Source organism: Scyliorhinus canicula, chromosome 3 (genome assembly GCF_902713615.1).
Source record: "Scyliorhinus canicula chromosome 3, sScyCan1.1, whole genome shotgun sequence".
In the NCBI taxonomy this organism is placed as follows: Eukaryota; Metazoa; Chordata; class Chondrichthyes; order Carcharhiniformes; family Scyliorhinidae; genus Scyliorhinus; species Scyliorhinus canicula.
This window is the reverse complement of record NC_052148.1, coordinates 189,779,937-189,802,733: the sequence shown is the minus strand read 5'-3', so window position 1 is coordinate 189,802,733 and position 22,797 is coordinate 189,779,937. Positions and strand designations below refer to the sequence as shown.

The window sequence follows — 22,797 nt, the reverse complement described above, 5'->3', positions numbered from 1 at the left end:
CCAAGACTTTACCCACCACAGATGTTAGGCTCACCGGCCTATAGTTACCGGGGTTATCTCTACTCCCCTTCTTGAACAAAGGGACCACATTTGCTATCCTCCAGTCCTCTGGCACTATTCCTGTAGCCAATGATGACCTAAAAATCAACGCCAAAGGCTCAGCAATCTCTTCCCTGGCTTCCCAGAGAATCCTAGGATAAATCCCATCAGGCCCCGGGGACTTATCTATTTTCACCTTGTCCAGAATTGCCAACACTTCTTCCCTACTCACCTCAATGCCATCTATTCTAATAGCCTGGGTCTCAGCATTCTCCTCCACAATATTATATTTTTCCTGAGTGAATACTGACAAAAAGTATTCATTTAGTATCTCGCTTATCTCCTCAGCCTCCACACACAACTTCCCACCACTGTCCTTGACTGGCCCTACTCTTACCCTAGTCATTCTTTTATTCCTGACATACCTATAGAAAGCTTTTGGGTTTTCCTTGATCCTACCTGCCAAAGACTTCTCATGTCCCCTCCTTGCTCGTCTCAGCTCTCTCTTTAGATCCTTCCTCGCTTCCCTGTAACTATCAAGCGCCCCAACTGAAACTTCACGCCTCATCTTCACATAGGCCTCCTTTTTCCTCTTAACAAGAGATTCCACTTCTTTGGTAAATCACGGTTCCCTCGCTCTACCCTTTCCTCCCTGTCTGACTGGTACTTACTGATCAAGAACACGCAATAGTTGTTCCTTGAACAAGCAAAGTTAAAGCAGGTTAAAACAGTTAAAACAAGTTAAAGCAGTCATTTTTTTCACTGCCTCTGTCTGGATTGTTCTCTAGCTTCCAGACAGGAATCACTCTTCTGGAGGGAACTTCCTGAGGGGGAATCTCTTTTCTAGGGGCTTCCTGACAGGGGTCACTTTTCAGGGCAATCAGTGGGGAATCTTTTAATTTTGGGGGGTCTCTGTGTGGAGGAGGGGTTGGGGGCTGTGTGGGGTAGGTCAAGCATTGTGGACAGGGGGCTTTCAGATGTAATTTGGGGGCAACTCCCTTGAAGAGTTTACCCCCTTGGCCCATTGCGCCAGGGCCATGCTTGTCCATACCTGTAGTAATTCTCGCCCATGTGGTTCCTGGCCCAGAGGACCGGAGAATCATGCGGGCCTGGAAATTGTGGTGGCTAAGTGAGCATGAGGCACGGATATCGATGCCGACGCCAGTGGGAGGGCCAGAGCATCGGAAACGGAGCAGCACCCAGCGCCGATCCAGATTTCTTCACTGCCGTTGGATTCTCCTCCTCACCGGGAACTCCGATACCGGCGGCGCAAGGCGGAGAACTTCACCCAATGTATCTCTGTTCCCTTTATACTCTTGAGATGAAGTTCAATGTGGAGATGCGTGCGGTGATGCAATGTGACAGGAAGAACATGGAAAGGCAATATCAAATCAGGGGTTAATTTCTTAAAGGGGTGCACAAGCAGAGGGACCTGGGTGCAGAGATAATTGAAGGTGGCAGTACAGCTGGTGAGAGCTTGTGTTTGTGTTCTGTACCGTGTTCTGTGCTTTATTAACAAGGGCAGAAAATACAAGAGGAAGGAGGTTGTGCTGAACTTGTACAAGACATTAGTTGGACCTCTACTGGAGTACTGTGCACACTTCTGGGTGCCACATTATAGGAAGGATGTGCATCATTGGAGAGAGTGCAGAAGCGGTTTACAGAAACGGCTCCAGCGATGAGAAACTTCAGTTATGAGGGTAGAGGTTGGAACTGTTCTCGATGGAGAGAAGAAGGCTTGAGGAGGTTTGATAGAGATGTTCAAAATCATGAGGGGACTGGACAGAGTAGATAGGGAGAAAATGCTCTTGCTTGTAAAAGGATCAAAAGCAAGAGGGCACAGATTTAAAGTGATTTGCAAGAGTGCGTATTCAGCTGTGAGAAGTTGAGAGAAGAATTTGGTCGGTGCATGGAGTTCCAAAATGACAGCACTGGAGCTGTGAAGAAACTGCTAACCACTGTGCGAACGTGATGCCCATAACTTTCTACTTGTCTACTTTTAGTATCCCAAATGGACTTGAACTCCACAAATTGGCACCCTGCCTCTCCCAAAGGTGTCCCTGGATCTTTCCGAAAGGATACCCTACCATCTCTTAAAAAAACATCAAAACCATGTGCTGAATTCTTCCGCCTCGCCTGCCGCAAGAACGCCTTGGGCGAGAATGGAGAAGTTCATGACCTTGGGCGGGATTCTCCAGTTGCCGGGCAGACGCGGCCAGAAAATCCCACCCCATAAGTCATGTTTTAGACATCGCACTAACGATAATATTATCTGTTACTAGACTCCTGCACTTCTGCATTAGCAGTTTCCTTCATGAACCACCGATATACAAACTGCAGTGTTTGTATATTTATGAAATGCGCACCATCCAAGAAATTCGAAATAATGGCAGTGACAAAATTACCGAGTGTCTAAGAAAAGCAAATGATCCTGAGTATTGGTCAGTTACAGTGAAAGTTGACACTGACTTTAAATGATGTGGAGATGCCGGCGTTGGACTGGGGTAAGCACAGTAAGAAGTCTTACAACACCAGGTTAAAGCCCAACAGGTTTGTTTCAAACACGAGCTTTCGGAGCGCTGCTCCTTCCTCAGGAGCTCCAGAGTCCCAGGTTCGATTCCTGGCTTGGGTCACTGTCTGTGCAGAGTATGCACATTCTCCCTGTGTCTGCGTGGGTTTCCTCCGGGTGCTCAGGTTTCCTCCCACAGTCCAAAGATGTGAAGGTTAGGTCGATTGGGCCTCCTAACTTTCCCTTAGATGGGATTGCGGGGATAGGGCGGGGGAATAGGTCTGTGTAGGGTGTTTTTTCAGAGGGTTGGTGCAGACTCGATGGACCGAATGGCCTCCTTCTGCACTGTAGGGATTCTATGATTCTATGATCAGCTGGTGCTGTTTATTCATTCAGCAGTTGCTCACCCTCCATCACAGAGATACCATCCACTCGACCCTGGATGGAGATTGTGATTGTGGCTCTCTCAGTTCTGTTCGAAGCTAGGCCAGAGGATAAGGATACAGAATGCGCTGCAGCCCGGGGCGCCATGTGCTAGGGGGCGCCAAAGACTGGGGTCCCGCACATGCGCAGTTGGGCAGGTGCCAACCAGCGCATGCGCGGTGGCCGCCCTCCCCCAGGGCGGCCCCCACTCCGGCCGCCCCTCGGCCCCGCCCGCCGCCTCGACCCGCCCCCCCCCCCCCCCGCCGCCTCGGCCCGACCCGCCCCCCCCCCCCGCCGCCTCGGCCCGACCCCCCCCCCGCCGCCTTGGCCCGACCCGCCCCCCCCCCTCCCCCCCGGCTCCGCCCCCCCCCCGGCTCCGCTCCGCCCCGCCCCCCCCCCCCCCTCCCCCGAAGGGCGCTGAAGTTCAGCTTGCCCGGGGCGCCAGCAACCCTAGGGCCGGCGCTGACTGGAGGAGGAGGTGAATAGAATAGTTACAGTTATGAGTAATGTGGATCATGGTGTAACTCTGATGCCGTGTGTCATGTGCCATGAAGGAGAGGTTTTAAGGTACAAGGGAGAAGGTAAGTTATAAAGTTTATGGAATAGGGGAGGATCAATCAGACACCAAGTGGAGGGGGGATAAAACTGGATTGGTGGGGGTGGGGGGAGGGGGATGAGGAGGTTGGACTGGTTTGCATTGGTTGTGGGGGGGGGTTAAGTGGTGGTTGGTCAGGAGGGAGGGTGGGTGGTCAGTCCGAGATGGGGCTCAGTCTGAGACGGGATCAGTCTGAGAGGGAGGGAGGGGTTCCAGGAAGGAGTTTGGCAGGGTGAGGGGGGGGTCGGCCCAAGAGGGAAGGAGAGACGGTGGGGCAGATCAGGTGGGAGAGGTCAGATTATGTGTGAGAGTCATGTGGTGGTCCCCTGAGGGTTCATGTACTGGGTCTGGGGGGTTTTAAATAGCTACTCTCGAGACAAAAGTATTTTTTCCTCTAATAATAATAATAATTGCTTATTGTCACGAGTAGGCTTCAATGAAGTTACTGTGAAAAGCCCCTAGTCGCCACATTCCGGTGCCTGTTCGGGGAGGCCGGTACGGGAATTGAACCCACGCTGCTGGCCTTGTTCTGCATTACAAGCCAGCTGTTTAGCCCACTCTGCTAACTCTTTCAGAATAACTATCAGGGTAAAACTGGCATTATTATAATTCCCTTGGGACCAAGGGGGTGTGCTCCATTTGTTTTCACCCTTACACAGCTGAGTATGAACTCCCCTGGTAATTGGGGGCGGGGTTCCCCCTTAACAAAGGGGGGAAACCACACAGTATAAAAACCCTGACCTGGGTGCAGGTCAAGGAGGATGGCCCTTCGGGGAGAGGGGTTATTGTCTTTCGTAGTTTTGTGCACACTGTAAGTAACCTGTCGTTTAATTTCTACCCTACTGTACGTTCCTGTTGTTTCTCTCGTTCGATTCTACAGGCAGAACCATCCAAAATTAGCAATTTAAATCTCTTCTGTTGGATGGTTCCCAGCACAGCACAATTGCCCAGAGGAAGTTCGCGCTTCTGGGCAATTGCTGCATAAACTCTTACGTGGAAATTTCATAAAGTGATTTCCCAGCACATAGAACGATACAGCGCAGTACAGGCCCTTCGGCCCTCAATGTTGCACCGACATGGAAAAAAAACTAAAGGCCATCTAACCTACACTATGCCCTTATCATCCATATGCTTATCCAATAAACTTTTAAATGCCCTCAATGTTGGCGAGTTCACTACTGTTCCAGGTAGGGCATTCCACGGCCTCACCACTCTTTGCGTAAAAAAACCCACCTCTGACCTCTGTCCTATATCTATTACCCCTCAATTTAAGGCTATGCCCCCTCGTGCTAGCCACCTCCATCCACGGGAGAAGGCTCTCGCTGTCCACCCTATCTAACCCTCTGATCATTTTGTATGCCTCTATTAGGTCACCTCTTAACCTTTTTCTCTCTAACGAAAACAACCTCAAGGCCATCAGCCTTTCCTCATAAGATTTTCCCTCCATACCAGGCAACATCCTGGTAAATCTCCTCTGCACCCGTTCCAAAGCTTCCACGTCCTTCCTATAATGAGGCGACCAGAACTGTACGCAATACTCCAAATGCGGCCGTACTAGAGTTTTGTACAACTGCAACATGACCTCATGGCTCCGGAACTCAATCCCTCTACCAATAAAGGCCATCACACCATAGGCCTTCTTCACAACCCTATCAACCTGGGTGGCAACTTGCAGGGATCTATGTACATGGACACCGAGATCCCTCTGCTCATCCACACTACCAAGAATTTTACCATTAGCCAAATATTCCTTATTCCTGTTATTCTTTCCAAAGTGAACCACCTCACACTTCTCCACATTAAACTCCATTTGCCACCTCTCAGCCCAGCTCTGCAGCTTATCTATGTCCCTCTGTAACCTGCAACATCCTTCCGCACTGTCTACAACTCCACCGACTTTAGTGTCGTCTGCAAATTTACTTACCCATCCTTCTGCGCCCTCCTCTAGGTCATTTATAAAAATGACAAACAGCAACGGCCCCAGAACAGATCCTTGTGGTACGCCACTCGTAACTGAACTCCATTCTGAACATTTCCCATCAACCACCACTCTCTGTCTTCTTTCAACTAGCCAATTTCTGATCCACATCTCTAAATCACCCTCAATCCCCAGCCTCCGTATTTTCTGCAATAGCCGACCGTGGGGAACCTTATCAAACGCTTTACTGAAATCCATATACGCCACATCAACTGCTTTACCCTCGTCCACCTGTTCAGTCACCTTCTCAAAGAACTCGATAAGGTTTGTGAGGCATGACCTACCCTTCACAAAACCATGCTGACTATCCCTAATCATATTATTCCTATCTAGATGATTATAAATCGTATCTTTTATAATCCTCTCCAAGCCTTTACCCACCACAGATTTTAGGCTCACTGGCCTATAGTTACTGGGGTTATCTCTACTCCCCTTCTTGAACAAAGGGACCACATTTGCTATCCTCCAGTCCTCTGGCACTATTCCTGCAGCCAATGATGACCTAAAAATCAAAGCCAAAGGCTCAGCAATCTCTTCCCTGGCTTCCAGAGAATCCTAGGATAAATCCCATCAGGCCCCGGGGACTTATCTATTTTCACCTTGTCCAGAATTGCCAACACTTCTTCCCTACGCACCTCAATGCCATCTATTCTAATAGCCTGGGTCTCAGCATTCTCCTCCACAATATTATCTTTTTCCTGAGTGAATACTGACGAAAAGTATTCATTTAGTAACTCGCTTATCTCCTCAGCCTCCACACACAACTTCCCGCCACTGTCCTTGACTGGCCCTACTCTTACCCTAGTCATTCTTTTATTCCTGACATACCTATAGAAAGCTTTTGGGTTTTCCTTGATCCTACCTGCCAAAGACTTCTCATGTCCCCTCCTTGCTCGTCTTAGCTCTCTCTTTAGATCCTTCCTCGCTTCCCTGTAACTATCAAGCGCCCCAACTGAGACGTCACGCCTCATCTTCACATAGGCCTCCTTTTTCCTCTTAACAAGAGATTCCACTTCTTTGGTAAACCACGGTTCCCTCGCTCTATCCTTTCCTCCCTGTCTGACTGGTACGTACTGATCAAGAACATCATTGGGATACCTCTAAATACGACAGTGGGGAACCCGGAAGTTAAAAACCCATTTGTAGCCAGAAATCGTTTGCAATGAAACTGAAATAGGGGCTGGATTCTCCGGTTGTCGACGTCGAAACCGCGTTTGCCGATGGTCCGGGCAATCCAAATTTCCGACAGAATTTAGGGCGGCGGCGCTTCCATGATTCTCTGCCCTCTCCAAAGTGGTGTACTCTGCGAGTACGCCGCGCCACGTATCCACGACCTCAGGCCATTGCCTGAGGCCCGCCCCTCGATGCTCCATCCCCAACCGGCCGATTTCCTGACGGTGTGGGCCTCTCGTGGTCTCACCCATCAGGAACTCAGCGTGGCGGCTGCAGACTCAGTCCAGCGCCGCCACTGTCAAGGGAGGGCCCATCTGCGGGTGGGGTGGACATATTGGGGGCTGGGAGCACTGTGGTGGGGTGGCCCAGGGCGTGTGAGCCAGCCAGAAGGGGTCCACGAGCAGCATCCGCCATGAAGCACGGCACGGCGCTGCAGGGCGCTGCGGTGCGCGGCCACGGACCCGGCAATTCTCTAGGCCGTATCGGCAGCTAAAGACGGGTACTCTATGCTGCCGGCATGCTAGCCTCCCAGCAAAAAGGGGCAATCAGTATCCGTTTCGCGCCAGTTTTCCACCATTCCCACGCCGGCTCCAGCCCAGGTTTAATGAGTTCTTAATGCAGTAAAGTGTAGGATCACTAGATGGCGCTGCTCACCTTTCAGCTGTTGTCTCAAAATAAACTTTGATTTTCCAAATATGGCATGTTTTATCCCTAATTTCACACTTAGGTTCACACCTAAATTTGTAATATTTTATGGTTGTAGTATAGTGACAAGCCTGTATCCTTCACTGATTAGCCCATGCTAACTGTGTGATGCTATAAAGCAAACAGATTGTTGGGAAAACGTATTCAGTAGTGTGAATGTGTGTGTGTAGTGTGCATGTGAGTGTAAATGTGTAGTGGGTGTGTTTGTGTTGCATATGTGTATGTATGTGTGCGTGTGATGTGTGTATGTATGTGTTTTGAATGTGTGGTGTGTGTGTATGTGTTTTGTATGTGTGTGGTGTGTGTGTGTATGGGTGAGCACATGGTGTGCCTGTGTGTGGTGTGTGGTCCATGTGTGTGTGGTGTATGTATGTGTGGTGTGTGTGTCTGTGTGTGTGCATGCATTGTGTGTGTGTATGCATGGGGTGTGTACGTGGTGTGTATATGGTGTGTACATGTGTGGTGTGTGTCTGTGGTAAGTGTGTGTGTGTTCTTCTAGATCTTTGTGATCATGGGCTTGGAAGGTGCTGTCGAAGAAGCCTTGATGCGTTGCTTCAGTGCATATTGTAGGTGGTACACACTGCTGTCACTGTGTGCCAGTAGTAGAAGGAGTGAGTGTTTATAGTTGTGTAAAGGCAGCAATCAAGCAAGTTCTTTTTATCTTGGATGGCGTTGAGCTTCTTGAGTGTTGTTGGAGCTGCACTCATCCATACAAGTGGGGAGTATTCCATTACACTCCTGACGTGTACCTTGTAGGTGGTGGACAGACTTTGGGGATTCAGGAAGTGAGTTACTCACTACAGGGTTTCTATCCTGTAACCTGCTCTAATGCCCACAGTATTTATGTAGCTAATCCAGTTCAGTTTCTGGTCAATGGCGGGGTGCCCCTGGTATTTTGATGCTAGGGATTCAGTGATGGCAGTATTATTAAATGACTTTGAATGTCAAGGGCCGATGATTAGATTCTTTCTTGTTGAAGATTCTCGTTGCCTGGTGCCTATGTAGTATGAATATTGCTTTACATTTGGCAGCCCAAGCCTGAATGTTGTCCAGGTCTTGCTGCATATGGACACGGGCAGCTTCAGAATCTGAGGAGTCACAAATGGCACTGAACATTGTGCAAACACCAGCAAGCATCCCCATTTCTGACTTTATGTTGGGGGGAAGATAAATAGCTGAAGATGACTGGGCCTAGGACACTACCATGAAGAACTCCTGAATTGATGTCCTGGGGACTGAGATGATTGATCGCCAACAGTCACAACCATTGCTGAAAAGAAGGAGACATTTTGTCGAAGCTGCAGGCAGAAAGAACATGTACACACATTGTGCCTGTCTAAGCTGAACAAAATCAGTGAACAGTAAGAAGTCTTACAACACCAGGTTAAAGTCCAACAGGTTTGTTTTGAATCACTAGCTTTCTGAGCACTGCTCCTTCCTCAGGTACTGCACTCCGAAAGCTAGTGATTCAAAACAAACCTGTTGGACTTTAACCTGGTGTTGTAAGACTTCTTACTGTTCACTGATTTTGTTCAGCTTAGACTGTGCCCACCCCAGTCCAATGGCAGCATCTCCACAAAATAAGTGAACCCATTCGCTAATTCATTCCACAAGGCAAAGCCTTGACCAGTCAAGCTGCCTGGTTTAAAATTCGAACAATGCTTGGTAGTTAACTGTCAGTCACGATTAGCTGGTGCATTCTCCATGACAGCGCCTTTAACAATCAGGGTACAGTTGCCAACCAGTCAGAATTTATTTCTCTTGCAGCATAAATTTGTTTCTTTCGTTTACATTGAATTGTCTTGATGAGTGCAAATCAAAAAGCTTCTACAAAATGTCTGTTTCTATCAGAAATATCTTAAGTTCTGTACTATTGTATTCTGTACTATTCTGTGACTATTTAATCACAAAATCACAGAATTGTTACCCTCATCCTGTCTGTACAGGCTCTCCAAATGAGAATTATTACTGAGTGCCTTTTCCCCTTTTTTTTTGCACATTGTTTCTATTCAAATAACCAACAAATTCTTCAATGTAACCTGCCTCCACCAGACCCCCAAGCAGTGCATTCCAGACCCAAACCATATGCTGTGTGAAAAAGCTTTTTCTCACATCACATTTGCTTCTTTTGCAAATCGCTTTAAATCTGTGCCCTCTTGCTCTTGATCCTTTTACGAGTGTGAACCATTTTCCCCTACCTTCTCTGTCCTGCTCCCTCATGATTTTGACCATCTCTATCAAATCTCTTCTTAGATTCCTTCTCTCCAAAGAGAACAATCCCAACGTCGCCAATCTATCTTCATAACTGAAGTTTCTCATCTCTGGACCAATTCTTTTAAACCAATTCAGCAGTCTCTCCAATGCATTCACATCCTTCCTACTCCTTCCTATAGTGTGGCATTGAGAACTGCACATAATACTCCAATTGAGGTCTAACTAGAGTCTTCTCTGAATTAAGTATGACCTCCTTACTCTTGTACTCTCGGTCCCTATTAATAAAGCCCAGGATACTATATGCTTTATGAACAGCTCTCTTCCTGTCCTGTTGCCTTCAAAGTTCAAAACACATATACACCTAGGTCCTCTGCTTCCACTTAAGAATTGTACCCCTTATTTTACATTGTGTATCCATGTTCTTCTTTCCAAAATGCATCCCCTCACACTTCTCTGCATTGATCTTCATCTGCCACCTATCTGCCCAGTCCACCCATTTGTCTATGTAATTTTGAAAAGGTACAGCCATCTTCCTTTGTGCCAAGTATGACTATATCCAGTGGAGAGTTTTTGCTCTGATTTATTTCAGTTTAGCTAGGGCTCCTTGACTCATACGAATGTTGCCTTGATGTCAATCCCAGTCACTCACCTCACCTCAGCTCTTTTGTTCATGTTTGACTCGAGGCTGGACTCAGATAAGGAACAGAATGACCCCGGCACAACCCAATTTGAGCATCAGTGAGCAGTTATTGCTGTGTAAATGCACCTTGGGAGGTGCTGCTACTCCTGCTTCTAAAAGCTAAAGTGAAGAGTCAGAGGAATCAATACCTGGAACATAAGGTGTCCTCGTGGTCTCCGTGCTGACAGAGCCATTGTAAAATTCACTCTGCTGGTCTTGCAAAACCTTGTTGCAGCAGTAATCTCAAAAGATCAACTTGCTTTCAATCTTCGCCATTTAAGACCATTTTAACTCATAATCCCCCAGGTTCCATGTCCATCTTTTAAAGTCTCTGGCCATGGATACTCAATCCTTTCCCGCTATCTCCAGGCTCATCTTGGCAGACATATATTCTAACCTTGTCATTGAAATGGTTTCTGGGTGGCCGGGATATACAGAGCCCAATTCTTGTCAAAGAAAGACCAGCTCAGGGTGTAAAACAAAGGCCTCTCCCAGACTAGATGCCACCCCTCTTTGTTCACTCCCAGGCAGCACTCAAATATCCAGTTTTGGCTTTTATCTTGCCATGTGACAAAAGTTTAAAACATGTAAAAGATACAGATTTAGTAAGAAACATACTGTAAAGGAACAGAGAATTAAAGCCTGTCAAAAAAACAGACGTGAGAGATGGGACAACAAAGGCGGCGATTCCCTAGTTGCATTGCGCCCGTATAAATCCTGCTATAGAACATAGAACAGTGCAGCACAGAACAGGCCCTTCGGCCCTCAATGTTGTGCCGAGCCATGATCACCCTACTCAAACCCACATATCCACCCTATACCCGTAACCCAACAACCCCCCCCCACAAAACCTTACTTTTATTAGGACACTACGGGCAATTTAGCATGGCCAATCCACCTAACCCGCACATTTTGGACTTGTGGGAGGAAACCGGAGCACCCGGAGGAAACCCACGCACACACGGGGAGGACGTGCAGACTCCACACAGACAGTGACCCAGCCGGGAATCGAACCTGGGACCCTGGAGCTGTGAAGTATTTATGCTAACCACCATGCTACCCTGCTGCCCTGCTATGTCGGGAGAATTGCAGGAGAGCCTTGAAACGGGATTTGCCCTTTGAAAGGGGTACCCAATCTCTGACAATCCGGCCTGGCCAGCTTCTCCGGGTCCAATGGTGCGAATCATCTCTGTCTCCGAAAACATTTCTAAGTGAGTGGATTGCGATCTGGATTGTGCCGATCCACCCAGCGAGAATGGCACCTTCCGTCCTGCCTGCGACCACACTCAGAAATTGTTTCGGTGAATTCCGCCCAAAGTGGCATCAAAAATGGCAAACTTGGTAGAAGCCAAACAAAAGGACAGAAACATTATGAGGAAAAGTTTATGAGAAACCACAGCATAAGGAAGGAATGCAGAGTGGGTAATAGAATGCATTAGCGAGAGACCCGCAGAGAAACAGTCACAGGAAGAAATACACAATTTTTATTTTTAGCTTTGGTGGTGAGTAATGCCTTGAGAAATTTGTGAGTAGTAAAAGATTAGAGAGACGAAAGACGATTTTCTGTATCTGGTTGCAATTTATTCCAGGATATTCTTATCTTTACATTTTGCTTTATCTTGGTGATGATTTCCCCATTATTGTTTCCTGTTCCCATTTGGTTTATATGGTCAGCTGGGGGAGCAGAGCTAACCCAAGCTCAATGGGAAGGATAATGATATCTTCTCTGTGGTGTCTAATAATTGTTCTAAAGTGAAGAGTATTTGAAACTGTCAACTTTACTCCCAGAAGATGCAAAGCTAGCAGCATAACATTTCTCCTCAATTCAGGATGATTGACACTAATATAGCACAGGGACTGTAAAGAACGCATTTTTCTAGTTCTAAGAAAATAATGACCGTTCAGGAAGCTTAAGTGCACTGGAAGAAATGAAGGGACAAGGGAATTGGGCAACTTCAGCTTGGCTGTTGGCTGGGCACGCTATTATAGAAATTTATATTATATCAGTGCCATTGGGGAATGCTTGATGCCACCAGCTGTAAAGTAAAGACAAAATCTTTGATCTGACATTATCACCCTGCTACACTAAGTCACATCAAAATGAAATGGAGCACAGTGCTTGAGCCACCAATTCAATAGCTGCTGAGATTCCAATCTTGACAAACACACTGGGGACATGTGCAGAATGCAAGTCGGAATCTAACCGTTGGGAAAGAGGAAACTTGGGGCTCCCCAGCCCCTAGTCAGATATAGCTTTCTTAGTTTCAACAGAGGTCTGTGAGCAAGCTACATGGTCGATCTGAGGGAGACAGAAAACGAAAAAGAATGACTCTTAAACTGCGGAATAAACAGCAGAAGAATTTTCAACAGCAGTTCCTTGGAATTCAATAGAAGCACAATGCCGGATATTGTTGCCTAGCAACTGAGGTACTTGCTTTGCGCACATTTTTAATTGCGATGTGTCTCTCATGATTAGTTTTTCTTGTATGATTTGCTTCTCTTTCCAACGACCTTTCCACGATAAAGCACAGTTTGCTGGTGATGGTGTTTACGGAACTACTTAGCAAGAGTGGCGCCATTTTATAAACACCACGTTATAGACTGGTTTCATTCTCACTGAGAAGTCTGGGAAATTCTGTTTCCATTCATATTCCCTGTCTTGGCCTGTAGCAGTACAGAAAAGTTCAGAGATATTGGCAATGTTGATCAATTCACCCTTGAATTCCATTGTCAGATACAATTCTATTAATTCTTTGCTCCACTATTTTCATATTTTAGTAGAAGCATTAACCTGACTGAAATAAATGAAGGCCTAGAATCTCTGATTCCCGTCGATGGTCGTGGAGTTCCCGATGCTTTGCAGAATCCAGCATCGGCGCCAATCCCATTCCGATGCTCCGATCCCCCGTTGCCGGTGGCATTGAAGTTCACACCTCTACCAGAGAAACCCCTCCCATTACAGAGCCTCTGCTTGGAAGCCTCCCATTATAGAGACCCTTGTCTGGAAGCCCCCCTCCCCTCTTACAGAGACCCCTGCCCGGAAGCCTCCCATTACAGAGACCCCTGCCCGGAAGCCTCCCATTACAGAGACCCCTGCCTGGAATGCCCCCATGATGGAGGCCCTGCCTGGAATCCCCCCATTATTAAGACCCATGCCCGGAAGCCTCCCATTACAGAGATCCCTGCCTGGAAACTCCCCATTACAGAGACCCCTGCCTGGAAACCCCCATTACAGTGACCCCTGCCTGGAATCCCCCCCGTTACAGTGACCCTTGCCTGGAATCCCCCCATTACAGAGACCCCTGCCTGGAATCCCCCCATTACAGAGACCCTTGCCTGGAAACTCCCCATTACAGAGACCCCTGCCTGGAAACCCCCATTACAGTGACCCCTGCCTGGAATCCCCCCCGTTACAGTGACCCTTGCCTGGAATCCCCCCATTACAGTGACCCCTGCCTGGAATCCCCCCATTACAGTGACCCTTGCCTGGAATCCCCCCATTACAGAGACCCCTGCCTGGAATGCCCCCATTACAGAGACCCCTGCCTGGAAACCCCCCATTACAGAGACCCCTGCCTGGAATCCCCCCATTACAGTGACCCTTGCCTGGAATCCCCCCATTACAGTGACCCCTGCCTGGAATCCCCCCATTACAGTGACCCTTGCCTGGAATCCCCCCATTACAGAGACCCCTGCCTGGAATTCCCCCCATTACAGAGACCCCTGCCTGGAATCCCCCCATTACAGTGACCCTTGCCTGGAATCCCCCCATTACAGAGACCCCTGCCTGGAATCCCCCCATTACAGAGACCCCTGTCTGGAATCCCCCCATTACAGAGACCCCTGCCTGGAATTCCCCCCATTACAGTGACCCCTGCCTGGAATCCCCCCATTACAGTGACCCTTGCCTGGAATCCCCCCATTACAGAGACCCCTGCCTGGAATCCCCCCATTACAGAGAACCCTGCCTGAAATCCCCCCATTATGGAGATCCCTGCCTGGAATGCCCCCATTACAGAGACCCCTGCCTGGAAACCCCCCATTACAGAGACCCCTGCCTGGAAACCCCCCATTACAGAGACCCCTGCCTGGAATCCCCCCATTACAGTGACCCCTGCCTGGAATCCCCCCATTACAGTGACCCTTGCCTGGAATCCCCCCATTACAGAGACCCCTGCCTGGAATTCCCCCCATTACAGAGACCCCTGCCTGGAATCCCCCCATTACAGTGACCCTTGCCTGGAATCCCCCCATTACAGAGACCCCTGCCTGGAATCCCCCCATTACAGAGACCCCTGCCTGGAATCCCCCCCATTACAGAGACCCCTGCCTGGAATTCCCCCCATTACAGTGACCCCTGCCTGGAATCCCCCCATTACAGTGACCCTTGCCTGGAATCCCCCCATTACAGAGACCCCTGCCTGGAATCTCCCCATTACAGAGACCCCTGCCTGAAATCCCCCCATTATGGAGACCCCTGCCTGAAATTCCCCCATTACGGAGACCCCTGCCTGGAAATGCCCCCATTACAGAGACCCCTGCCTGAAATCCCCCCATTACAGTGACCCTTGCCTGGAATCCCCCCATTACAGAGACCCCTGCCTGGAATTCCCCCCATTACAGAGACCCCTGCCTGGAATCCCCCCATTACAGAGACCCCTGCCTGGAATCCCCCCATTACAGAGACCCCTGCCTGGAATCCCCCCATTACAGAGACCCCTGCCTGGAATCCCCCCATTACAGAGACCCCTGCCTGGAATTCCCCCCATTACAGTGACCCCTGCCTGGAATCCCCCCATTACAGTGACCCTTGCCTGGAATCCCCCCATTACAGAGACCCCTGCCTGGAATCTCCCCATTACAGAGACCCCTGCCTGAAATCCCCCCATTATGGAGACCCCTGCCTGAAATTCCCCCATTACGGAGACCCCTGCCTGAAATGCCCCCATTACAGAGACCCCTGCCTGAAATCCCCCCATTACAGTGACCCTTGCCTGGAATCCCCCCATTACAGAGACCCCTGCCTGGAATTCCCCCCATTACAGAGACCCCTGCCTGGAATCCCCCCATTACAGTGACCCTTGCCTGGAATCCCCCCATTACAGAGACCCCTGCCTGGAATCCCCCCATTACAGAGACCCCTGCCTGGAATCGCCCCATTACAGAGACCCCTGCCTGGAATTCCCCCCATTACAGTGACCCCTGCCTGGAATCCCCCCATTACAGTTACCCTTGCCTGGAATCCCCCCATTACAGAGACCCCTGCCTGGAATCTCCCCATTACAGAGACCCCTGCCTGAAATCCCCCCATTATGGAGACCCCTGCCTGAAATTCCCCCATTACAGAGACCCCTGCCTGGGATCCCCCCATTACAGAGACCCCTGCCTGAAATCCCCCCATTACGGAGACCCCTGCCTGAAATCCCCCCATTACAGAGACCCCTGCCTGGAAGCTAGAGAGCTGTCCAGGCAGATTAACTGCTTTAAAACTCACCTGGCTCAGACTGCGGAAGAAGCACCTGCCAATTCCTGGAAAGAGAAAATTAGTCAGCTGGGTTAAACCCCTCAAATTTTTGATCTGCAAACCTTTTATTCACATCTATGAAATTGATTTTACAGGGCAGCACAGTGGTGCAGTGGTTAGAGAGAATTTACAGTACAGAAGGAGGCAATTCGGCCCATCGAGTCTGCACCGGCTCTAAGAAAGAGCACCACACCCAAGGTCCACACCTCCACCCTATCCCCATAACCCTGTAACCCCACCCAACACTAAGGTCAATTTTGGACGCTAAGGGCAATTTAGCATGGCCAATCCACATAACCTGCACATCTTTGGACTGTGGGAGGAAACCGGAGCACCCGGAGGAAACCCACGCACACACGGGGAGATCGTGCAGACTCCGCACAGATGGTGACCCAAGCCGGGAATCGAACCTGGGACCCTGGAGCTGTGAAGCAATTGTGCTAACCACAATGCTACCATGCTGTCTCAGGGCGCCAAGGTCCCAGGTTCGATCCCGGCTCTGGATAACTGTCCGTGTGGAATTTGCACATTCTCTCTGTGTTTGTATGGGATTCGCCCCCACACCCAAAGGTGTGCAGGGTAGGTGGATTGGCCATGCTAAATTGCCATTCCCGCAGCTGCTGCAGTTCGCGTTACGGCCGGGCCGTGCTGCCGGGGGTGTTGGGACTGGCCACAGAAATAGCAGGGTAGCCCCCCATGATGGGCGGGCGGCCGAGCGGCACATGCCTGGGGTAATCTTTGGTCGAGGGTCCACGAGGGGGTCGCGTGGTCAGCTGGGAACACGTTAAGTCTCTGGAACGCTACTTCCAGAGGGAGGCTAACTTTACCGTCTGAACCAATGCCAGGACTCCCTTTTCGAGTAGGCGCTGTCTCACATATGTTGAATGGCCGTAATGGCCTGGTAGTTGCAGCTGCGTGCGAGGACATTGAGGTCGTGTAGGTAGTCTTCCAGCGATTCCCCGGGATGCTAGCGGCGAGTGGTGAGGATGTGTCGCGCGTAGACCTCGTTCACGGGCCGTACATAGAGGCGTTCAAGCATCGCGAGGGTATCTTCGTAGGAGGAGGCCCCGTCGAGTTGAACAAAGATTCGATGGCTCACCCGTGCGTGGTGGAGGCTCAGCTTCTGTTCGTCGGTGACAGAAGGCGTGGTGAAAGCTGCGAGATAGGCCTTGAAGCAGCGGAGCCAGTGCGAAAAAATTAATTTTGCCTCCACAGCCTGCAGATCGAGTTCCAGTTGGTCAGGTTTGAAGGCCGATTCCATAGTTGCGTTTAAGTTGATTAAATTGATGCGACCATCAATTCACTCGAGATATGAGTTGAAGTAAACCGTGGCTTTAATCAACTTAGAACTGTGCCTGCCTGCGACTGAACTAATACTGAGAACTGCCGACAGGTCGACTGCTCTTTATACCTCCCTTCAAGGAGAGGAGCCATGGGCGGAGCCCATACATGCCCCAACATGTTCCCCTATGGATAATGCCATACAATGGCCCATAGGAGAAGCCCACAAAGGCAACAGCATAGCACAGATACAACTACAAGGGCAACAGCAGAGATGCAAATACACTGGTGGATTATTGGTATAATACATTCACCACATTACAAATTGTGGTTTACAGTTTTCTCGCCATTCCTGGGCGAGATCCAGAACTCACCATCGAGATCCGGCTGATTGGCGAGCAAACTAATTTAAGCCCGGCCTGAATCCCGATTTTGGACTTTCCCACTATCTTATCGGCTCGTCTATATCCGTGCTGGGCGCGATGTGGCCATTAGATCACTGTCCTAGTCTTGGACCCACAAACTGAATAGACTGTTCTCTGGTTGGCTCCAGGACATGCTGCTCTGAGAAACTATCACAAAAACATTCTATGAACTCTTCGTTTGCGCTAGCTTTGCCCAACTGATTTTTCCAGTCTATATGTAGATTAAAATCCTCCATGGTTATCATGCTGATGGCCAAGTCCTCTTAATTTAGGTCTGATGTGTGAAGTTGTGAACTGATTTTCACGAAGGCAAGCAATACAGTTTCCCATTTTACAGTGCACCAGAAAATGTCACAATCTGAGGTGATCCTGAATCACCCAGTTGGCAGGGATTTAAATGCAGCAGTGTGAGCTTTCCAATGGCTTATTCAGCTGTTTTCTAAATTTATTTTGACAGTCCGATGGAAGGGATTTCAATATGTTAGTCAGGTGCCAAAAGTCAGCACTTGGGTAAACCAGTGAGGGGGTGGGGCGGGAAGGGGTAGGGTAAGGGAGTGATGAAGTATAGTGGTGTACATAAAAACTGAACTACATTGCTTTATTTATAGTTTTGAGCCACCGATGTTCTCATCTATGAAAACAGGCTTCAAAATTGGGATCACATCAGCACTGCTCTGCCTTTGTCTCTGTGCCCGCTTCTGCCTCTGGTCTGCCTCCAGTGACGGTGGGCCCATACCCGACTCCCTAACATGAAAATAAGGGCCTCTTTCAGGGCGGAGATGGGAGTTTTGGAAAGTCCTGACTACCGATACTCGTATCATCCTTGAAAATCCAGCCCACAGGACCAACGTTTTCTTTTAAATTGAGAGAATGATTGAAAAGCAATTTACAATTGCAATGGACTAGTTTTAAAGTAATGCATACAGGAATTTAACATTAAAGGGCTAAAGTTAGCTGTAAAAATAATCATGAAATAATCATGAACCAAATAATACAAGCTAGTATTTAAGCATAAGCAGGACAGCAATTTCATATGGGAAGCAGATGCAATGTTAAATTCAAATTCTAAAAGTTGCTCTCCATGTTACCCTGCTCCATTAGCTTCATGAAAACAGCACCTTACTGCGACCAGACTATTGAAATGCATTAAACATCATGAGGTTGCTGTATTTGCACAGTAAATGTGAATTAAACATTAGATAGAAATTTTAAGTCTTGTCATTTCAGTTTAAATGCCCTTTTAATAATCTGTTCATTGCTAATCACTGGCACCTGAAAATGAACTATTGCAGCGTTTCATTCCTTTGGTTTTCTTTAAATTCAAGTACCCAGTTATTTTTTTTTTCAATTAGGGGGCAATTTAGCGTGGCCAATCCATCTACCTGCACATCTTTTGGTTGTGGGCGTGAGACCCACACAGACACGGGGAGAATGTGCAAAGTTCACACAGACAGGGGGCCGGTATCAAACCCGGGTCCTCTGCGTCGTGAGTCAGCAGTGCTAACCACTACGCCACCTGTGGAGTTTAATTTCTTCAGGTTTTAATTGTTTTTTTGTTTTTTTTCCTCTAAATTTAGAGTGCCCAATTCATTTTTTCCAATTAAGGGGCAATTTAGTGTGGCCAATCCACCAAATCTGCACATCTTTGGGTTGTGGGGGCGAAACCCACGCAGACACGGGGAGAATGTGCAAACTCCACACGGACAGTGACCCAGAGCCGGGATCGAACCTGGGACCTCAACGCCGTGAGGTGGCAATGCGAACCCACTGCGCCACCGTGCTGCCCTTGGGTTTTAATTGTTGAATGTTCTTGACTGTTCTATGAATGTTGAATGTTAATTTTTTTTAACTTTACCATTTTGTATCTTTCTTCCTTTACCAGAATACAGGGCAGGATTCTCCGAGCCTGCGCCAGGTCGGATAATCTGCGGGGGGGGGGGGGGGGCGCGAATCCCACCACGCCGCTCCGACGCCGGGCCGCCAATTCTCCGGCAATCGCGCTGGTGCCAGTCGCGGCCATTGAAAGCGGCCCCCGTGCCAATTCTCCATGCCTGACAGGCCGAGTCCTGCCGGCGTCGTTCCTATATGGTCCTACCCAGTGGGACCTCGCCGTTCTGGCTGCGGGTCCGTATTGGTGGGGGGAGCCGACTCCGGGGGGGGGGGGGGGGGGGGGGGGGGGGCCTCCACGGTGGCCAGGCCCGCAATCAGGGGCTACTGATCGGCGGGCGGGCTCATTCATGGGGGTCCTATGTTCCTCAGCGCCAGGCCCCTGTAGGGCCCCACCATGTTGCGTGGGGGCTGGCACGGAGACGGCTGTGGCGTGCATGCGCGGATCCACGCCGGCAGTGCTGGTGTCCGTGTCGGCAGCTGGAGCTGCGTGAAGCGCTCCAGAGCCGTGCTGTGGATTGGGGGATCGCTGCTCCTAGCGCCCAGATGACGCATGTTGCAAGTCGAAGTAATTCTTGTGTGTAAATAAAGTATCATTGAACTTGAACTAACTAACTGGTTGTTGGGTCTTTGATCGATAACTGGTTAAACCTTGTGGTGGTATCATCTGATACCTGGCGACTCTGAAAGCAATATCATCATTAATAACTGTCAATATCAGTATCCAGTTAAAAAAAGCAACATTATTGGCGTCTCTGGTGCGAATTGGCAACAGGAGGCACTGTTTAAAAATGAAAAAAAATGAAAAATGAAAATCGCTTATTGGCACGAGTAGGCTTCAATTAAGTTACTGTGAAAAGCCCCTAGTCGCCACATTCCGGCGCCTGTCCGGGGAGGCTGGTACGGGAATCGAACCGTGCTGCTGGCCTGCTTGGTCTGCTTTATAAGCCAGCGATTTAGCCTTGTGAGCTAAACCAGCCCCTGGCTATTGCCTGACTATTGCAATTTATGGCCCATTGTATTGACCAGTATCATGTAACAGAGCAAAAAAATAAATAAACTGTTGGATGTTCAGCGATGCACACTTTAACACTGAGGTTGTTAAGTATTGACTCGGAATAAAAATAGTGTTCCATTTTGTTTACCTTTTCCAGCCTCGAAGCAAGAGTAGAAAGATTATTGATAATATTAGTCAATAAAAGCATAACATATTCATTCTTTGTCTGTGATTTCACTAGAGTGTTTTAAATAAACTAGTGATTGTGTTAAGGTAGATGGGCTGGATTCTCCGCTCCCCAATGCCGGAATCGCGTTCGGCGAGGGGGACAGAGAATCCCCAATAACGGCAAAATCGGGGGCGGCGCCGCTGTCACGATGCCCCGCCCCCTGAAAAGTGGCGTACTCTAAGAGTACGCCGCGCCACGTATTCATGACCTCAGGCCATTGCCTGAGGCCCGCCCCGTGATGCTCCATCCTCGACTGGCCGAGTTCCCGATGGCGTGGAACAAGTATGGTCTCGCCCATTGTGAACTGACCATAGTAGGTGGAGGAAGTTTCATTTAACGTGATTAAGATCTGGAATACACTGTCTGACAGTGTGGCGGAGGTAGGTTCATTACACGAGTCATTAAGATCTGGAATACACTGTCTGAGAGTATGATGGAGGTAGGTTCATTACACGAGTGGTTAAGATCTGGAATACACTTGTGGTGAATGTATAAATACTGTTAATTCACCAGTATACTTAGAACATAGAACAGTACAGCACAGAACAGGCCCTTCAGCCCTCGATGTTGTGCCGAGCAATGATCACCCTACCCAAACCCACGTATCCACCCTATACCCGTAACCCAACAACCCCCCACTTAACCTTAATTTTTAGGACACTACGGGCAATTTAGCATGGCCAATCCACCTAACCCGCACATCTTTCGACTGTGGGAGGAAACTGGAGCACCCGGAGGAAACCCACGCACACACGGGGAGGACGTGCAGACTCCACACAGACAGTGACCCAGCCGGGAATCGAACCTGGGACCCTGGAGCTGTAAAGCATTTATGCTAACCACCATGCTACCGTACTGTGTTACGTTATACTATGTTATTAACCCTGTGGGCTCCATCTATGGGCCATTGTGTGGCTTCACCCACAGGGGGAAGATGTTGGAGCATATACGGGCTCTGCCCATGGCTCCGCCCTTTAGAGGAAGTATAAGAGCAGCTGACCTGCAGGACCACCTTCAGTATTGTGCCGGTCGCAGGCAGGCAAAGTTGTAAGTTGATTAAAACCACCGTTTACTTCAAGACGAGTCTTCGAGTGAATTGATGGTCGCATCAATACTGTCTGAGAGTGTGGTGGAGGTAGGTTCATACAGCGAGTGGTTAAGATCTGGAATACATTGTCGGAGAGTGTGATGGAGGTAGGTTCAATTATGGCATTCAAGAGGAAATTAGATTATTCTCTGAAAAGGAAGAATATACAGTGCTACAGGGAGAAGGCGGGTGAGCAGCACTAAGCGAATTGCTCATTCAAAGAACCAGGGTAGAGATGATGGGCTGAATGGCCTCGTGTGCTGCAAACAGTCTGAGATTCTGTGTTCCTCTGCTCTTCCCTCAGTGATTTGCTCCAGAACATTCATTCCACCTTTCAAATATTTTTGACATATAGCATTACATAGTTGTAAAGTTACCCTTAACTGCAAGAATAATTCTCTCTCTCTCTCATGTTTCTTTCAGTGGGAAAAGCTGCAGATGTCAACAAGTGAAAGGAGGAAGATTATCTGTTCTGTCACCTTCCATATTGTGGCCATCACATGTGTTGTGTGGTCTCTGTATGTCCTGATAGATCGAACAGCAGAGGAGATCAAACAGGGTAATGACAATGGTAAGAACAAACCTTTTGGGAATGTAGGGACAGTTAGTGGTTGCGATGGTGGTTGGCGATCACACCTACCATTGCATGATCTCCTGATTTATGGGACTGAACTCAAAAAATTACCCATTCGGTGTTATCATGTTCTGCCAATGTGTATGAGATCTGCATGTTTGTTTTGTTTAATTAAAAAAGATTATATACAGGTGTCTCTATCCCATTTATATTGTACTTGAAACAAAATGATTCTAAGTCCTTGGGGTGCGCATTTCAACAGGGGCAGATTAATCCCTGGGGCCTGTGCCCAAGAGTCCTAAGCGAATCTCGGGCCCAGCTCAAAGATTCAGGCTGAACTTTTAATGGATTGGGGAGAAAGAGTTGTGCGAGAGATACAGCGGCCGGGATTCTCCCCCGGGGTGATTGTCTGTTATGCCGCACCCGGGGGTTTCCCGACGGCATGGGGCTGCTCCACAATGATAAACCCCATTGACTG

General features: G+C 48.9%; 1 protein-coding gene across 4 annotated transcripts in view; it reads left to right on the top strand.

The window, feature by feature from the left end:
• Positions 1–22,656, top strand: part of LOC119963181 — a 790,592-nt gene extending 767,936 nt beyond the window's left edge. For 3 of the 4 annotated variants that reach the window (XM_038791911.1, XM_038791912.1, XM_038791910.1), the window contains one exon: positions 22,169–22,555. In XM_038791911.1, the coding sequence (XP_038647839.1) occupies positions 22,169–22,540 (372 nt within the window). In that variant the 3' untranslated portion in view covers positions 22,541–22,555. Of the gene's footprint in view, positions 1–22,168 lie in introns of all 4 variants that reach the window. The other variant, XM_038791913.1, reaches the window with a different exon arrangement.
• Positions 22,657–22,797: the final 141 nt, after the last annotated feature.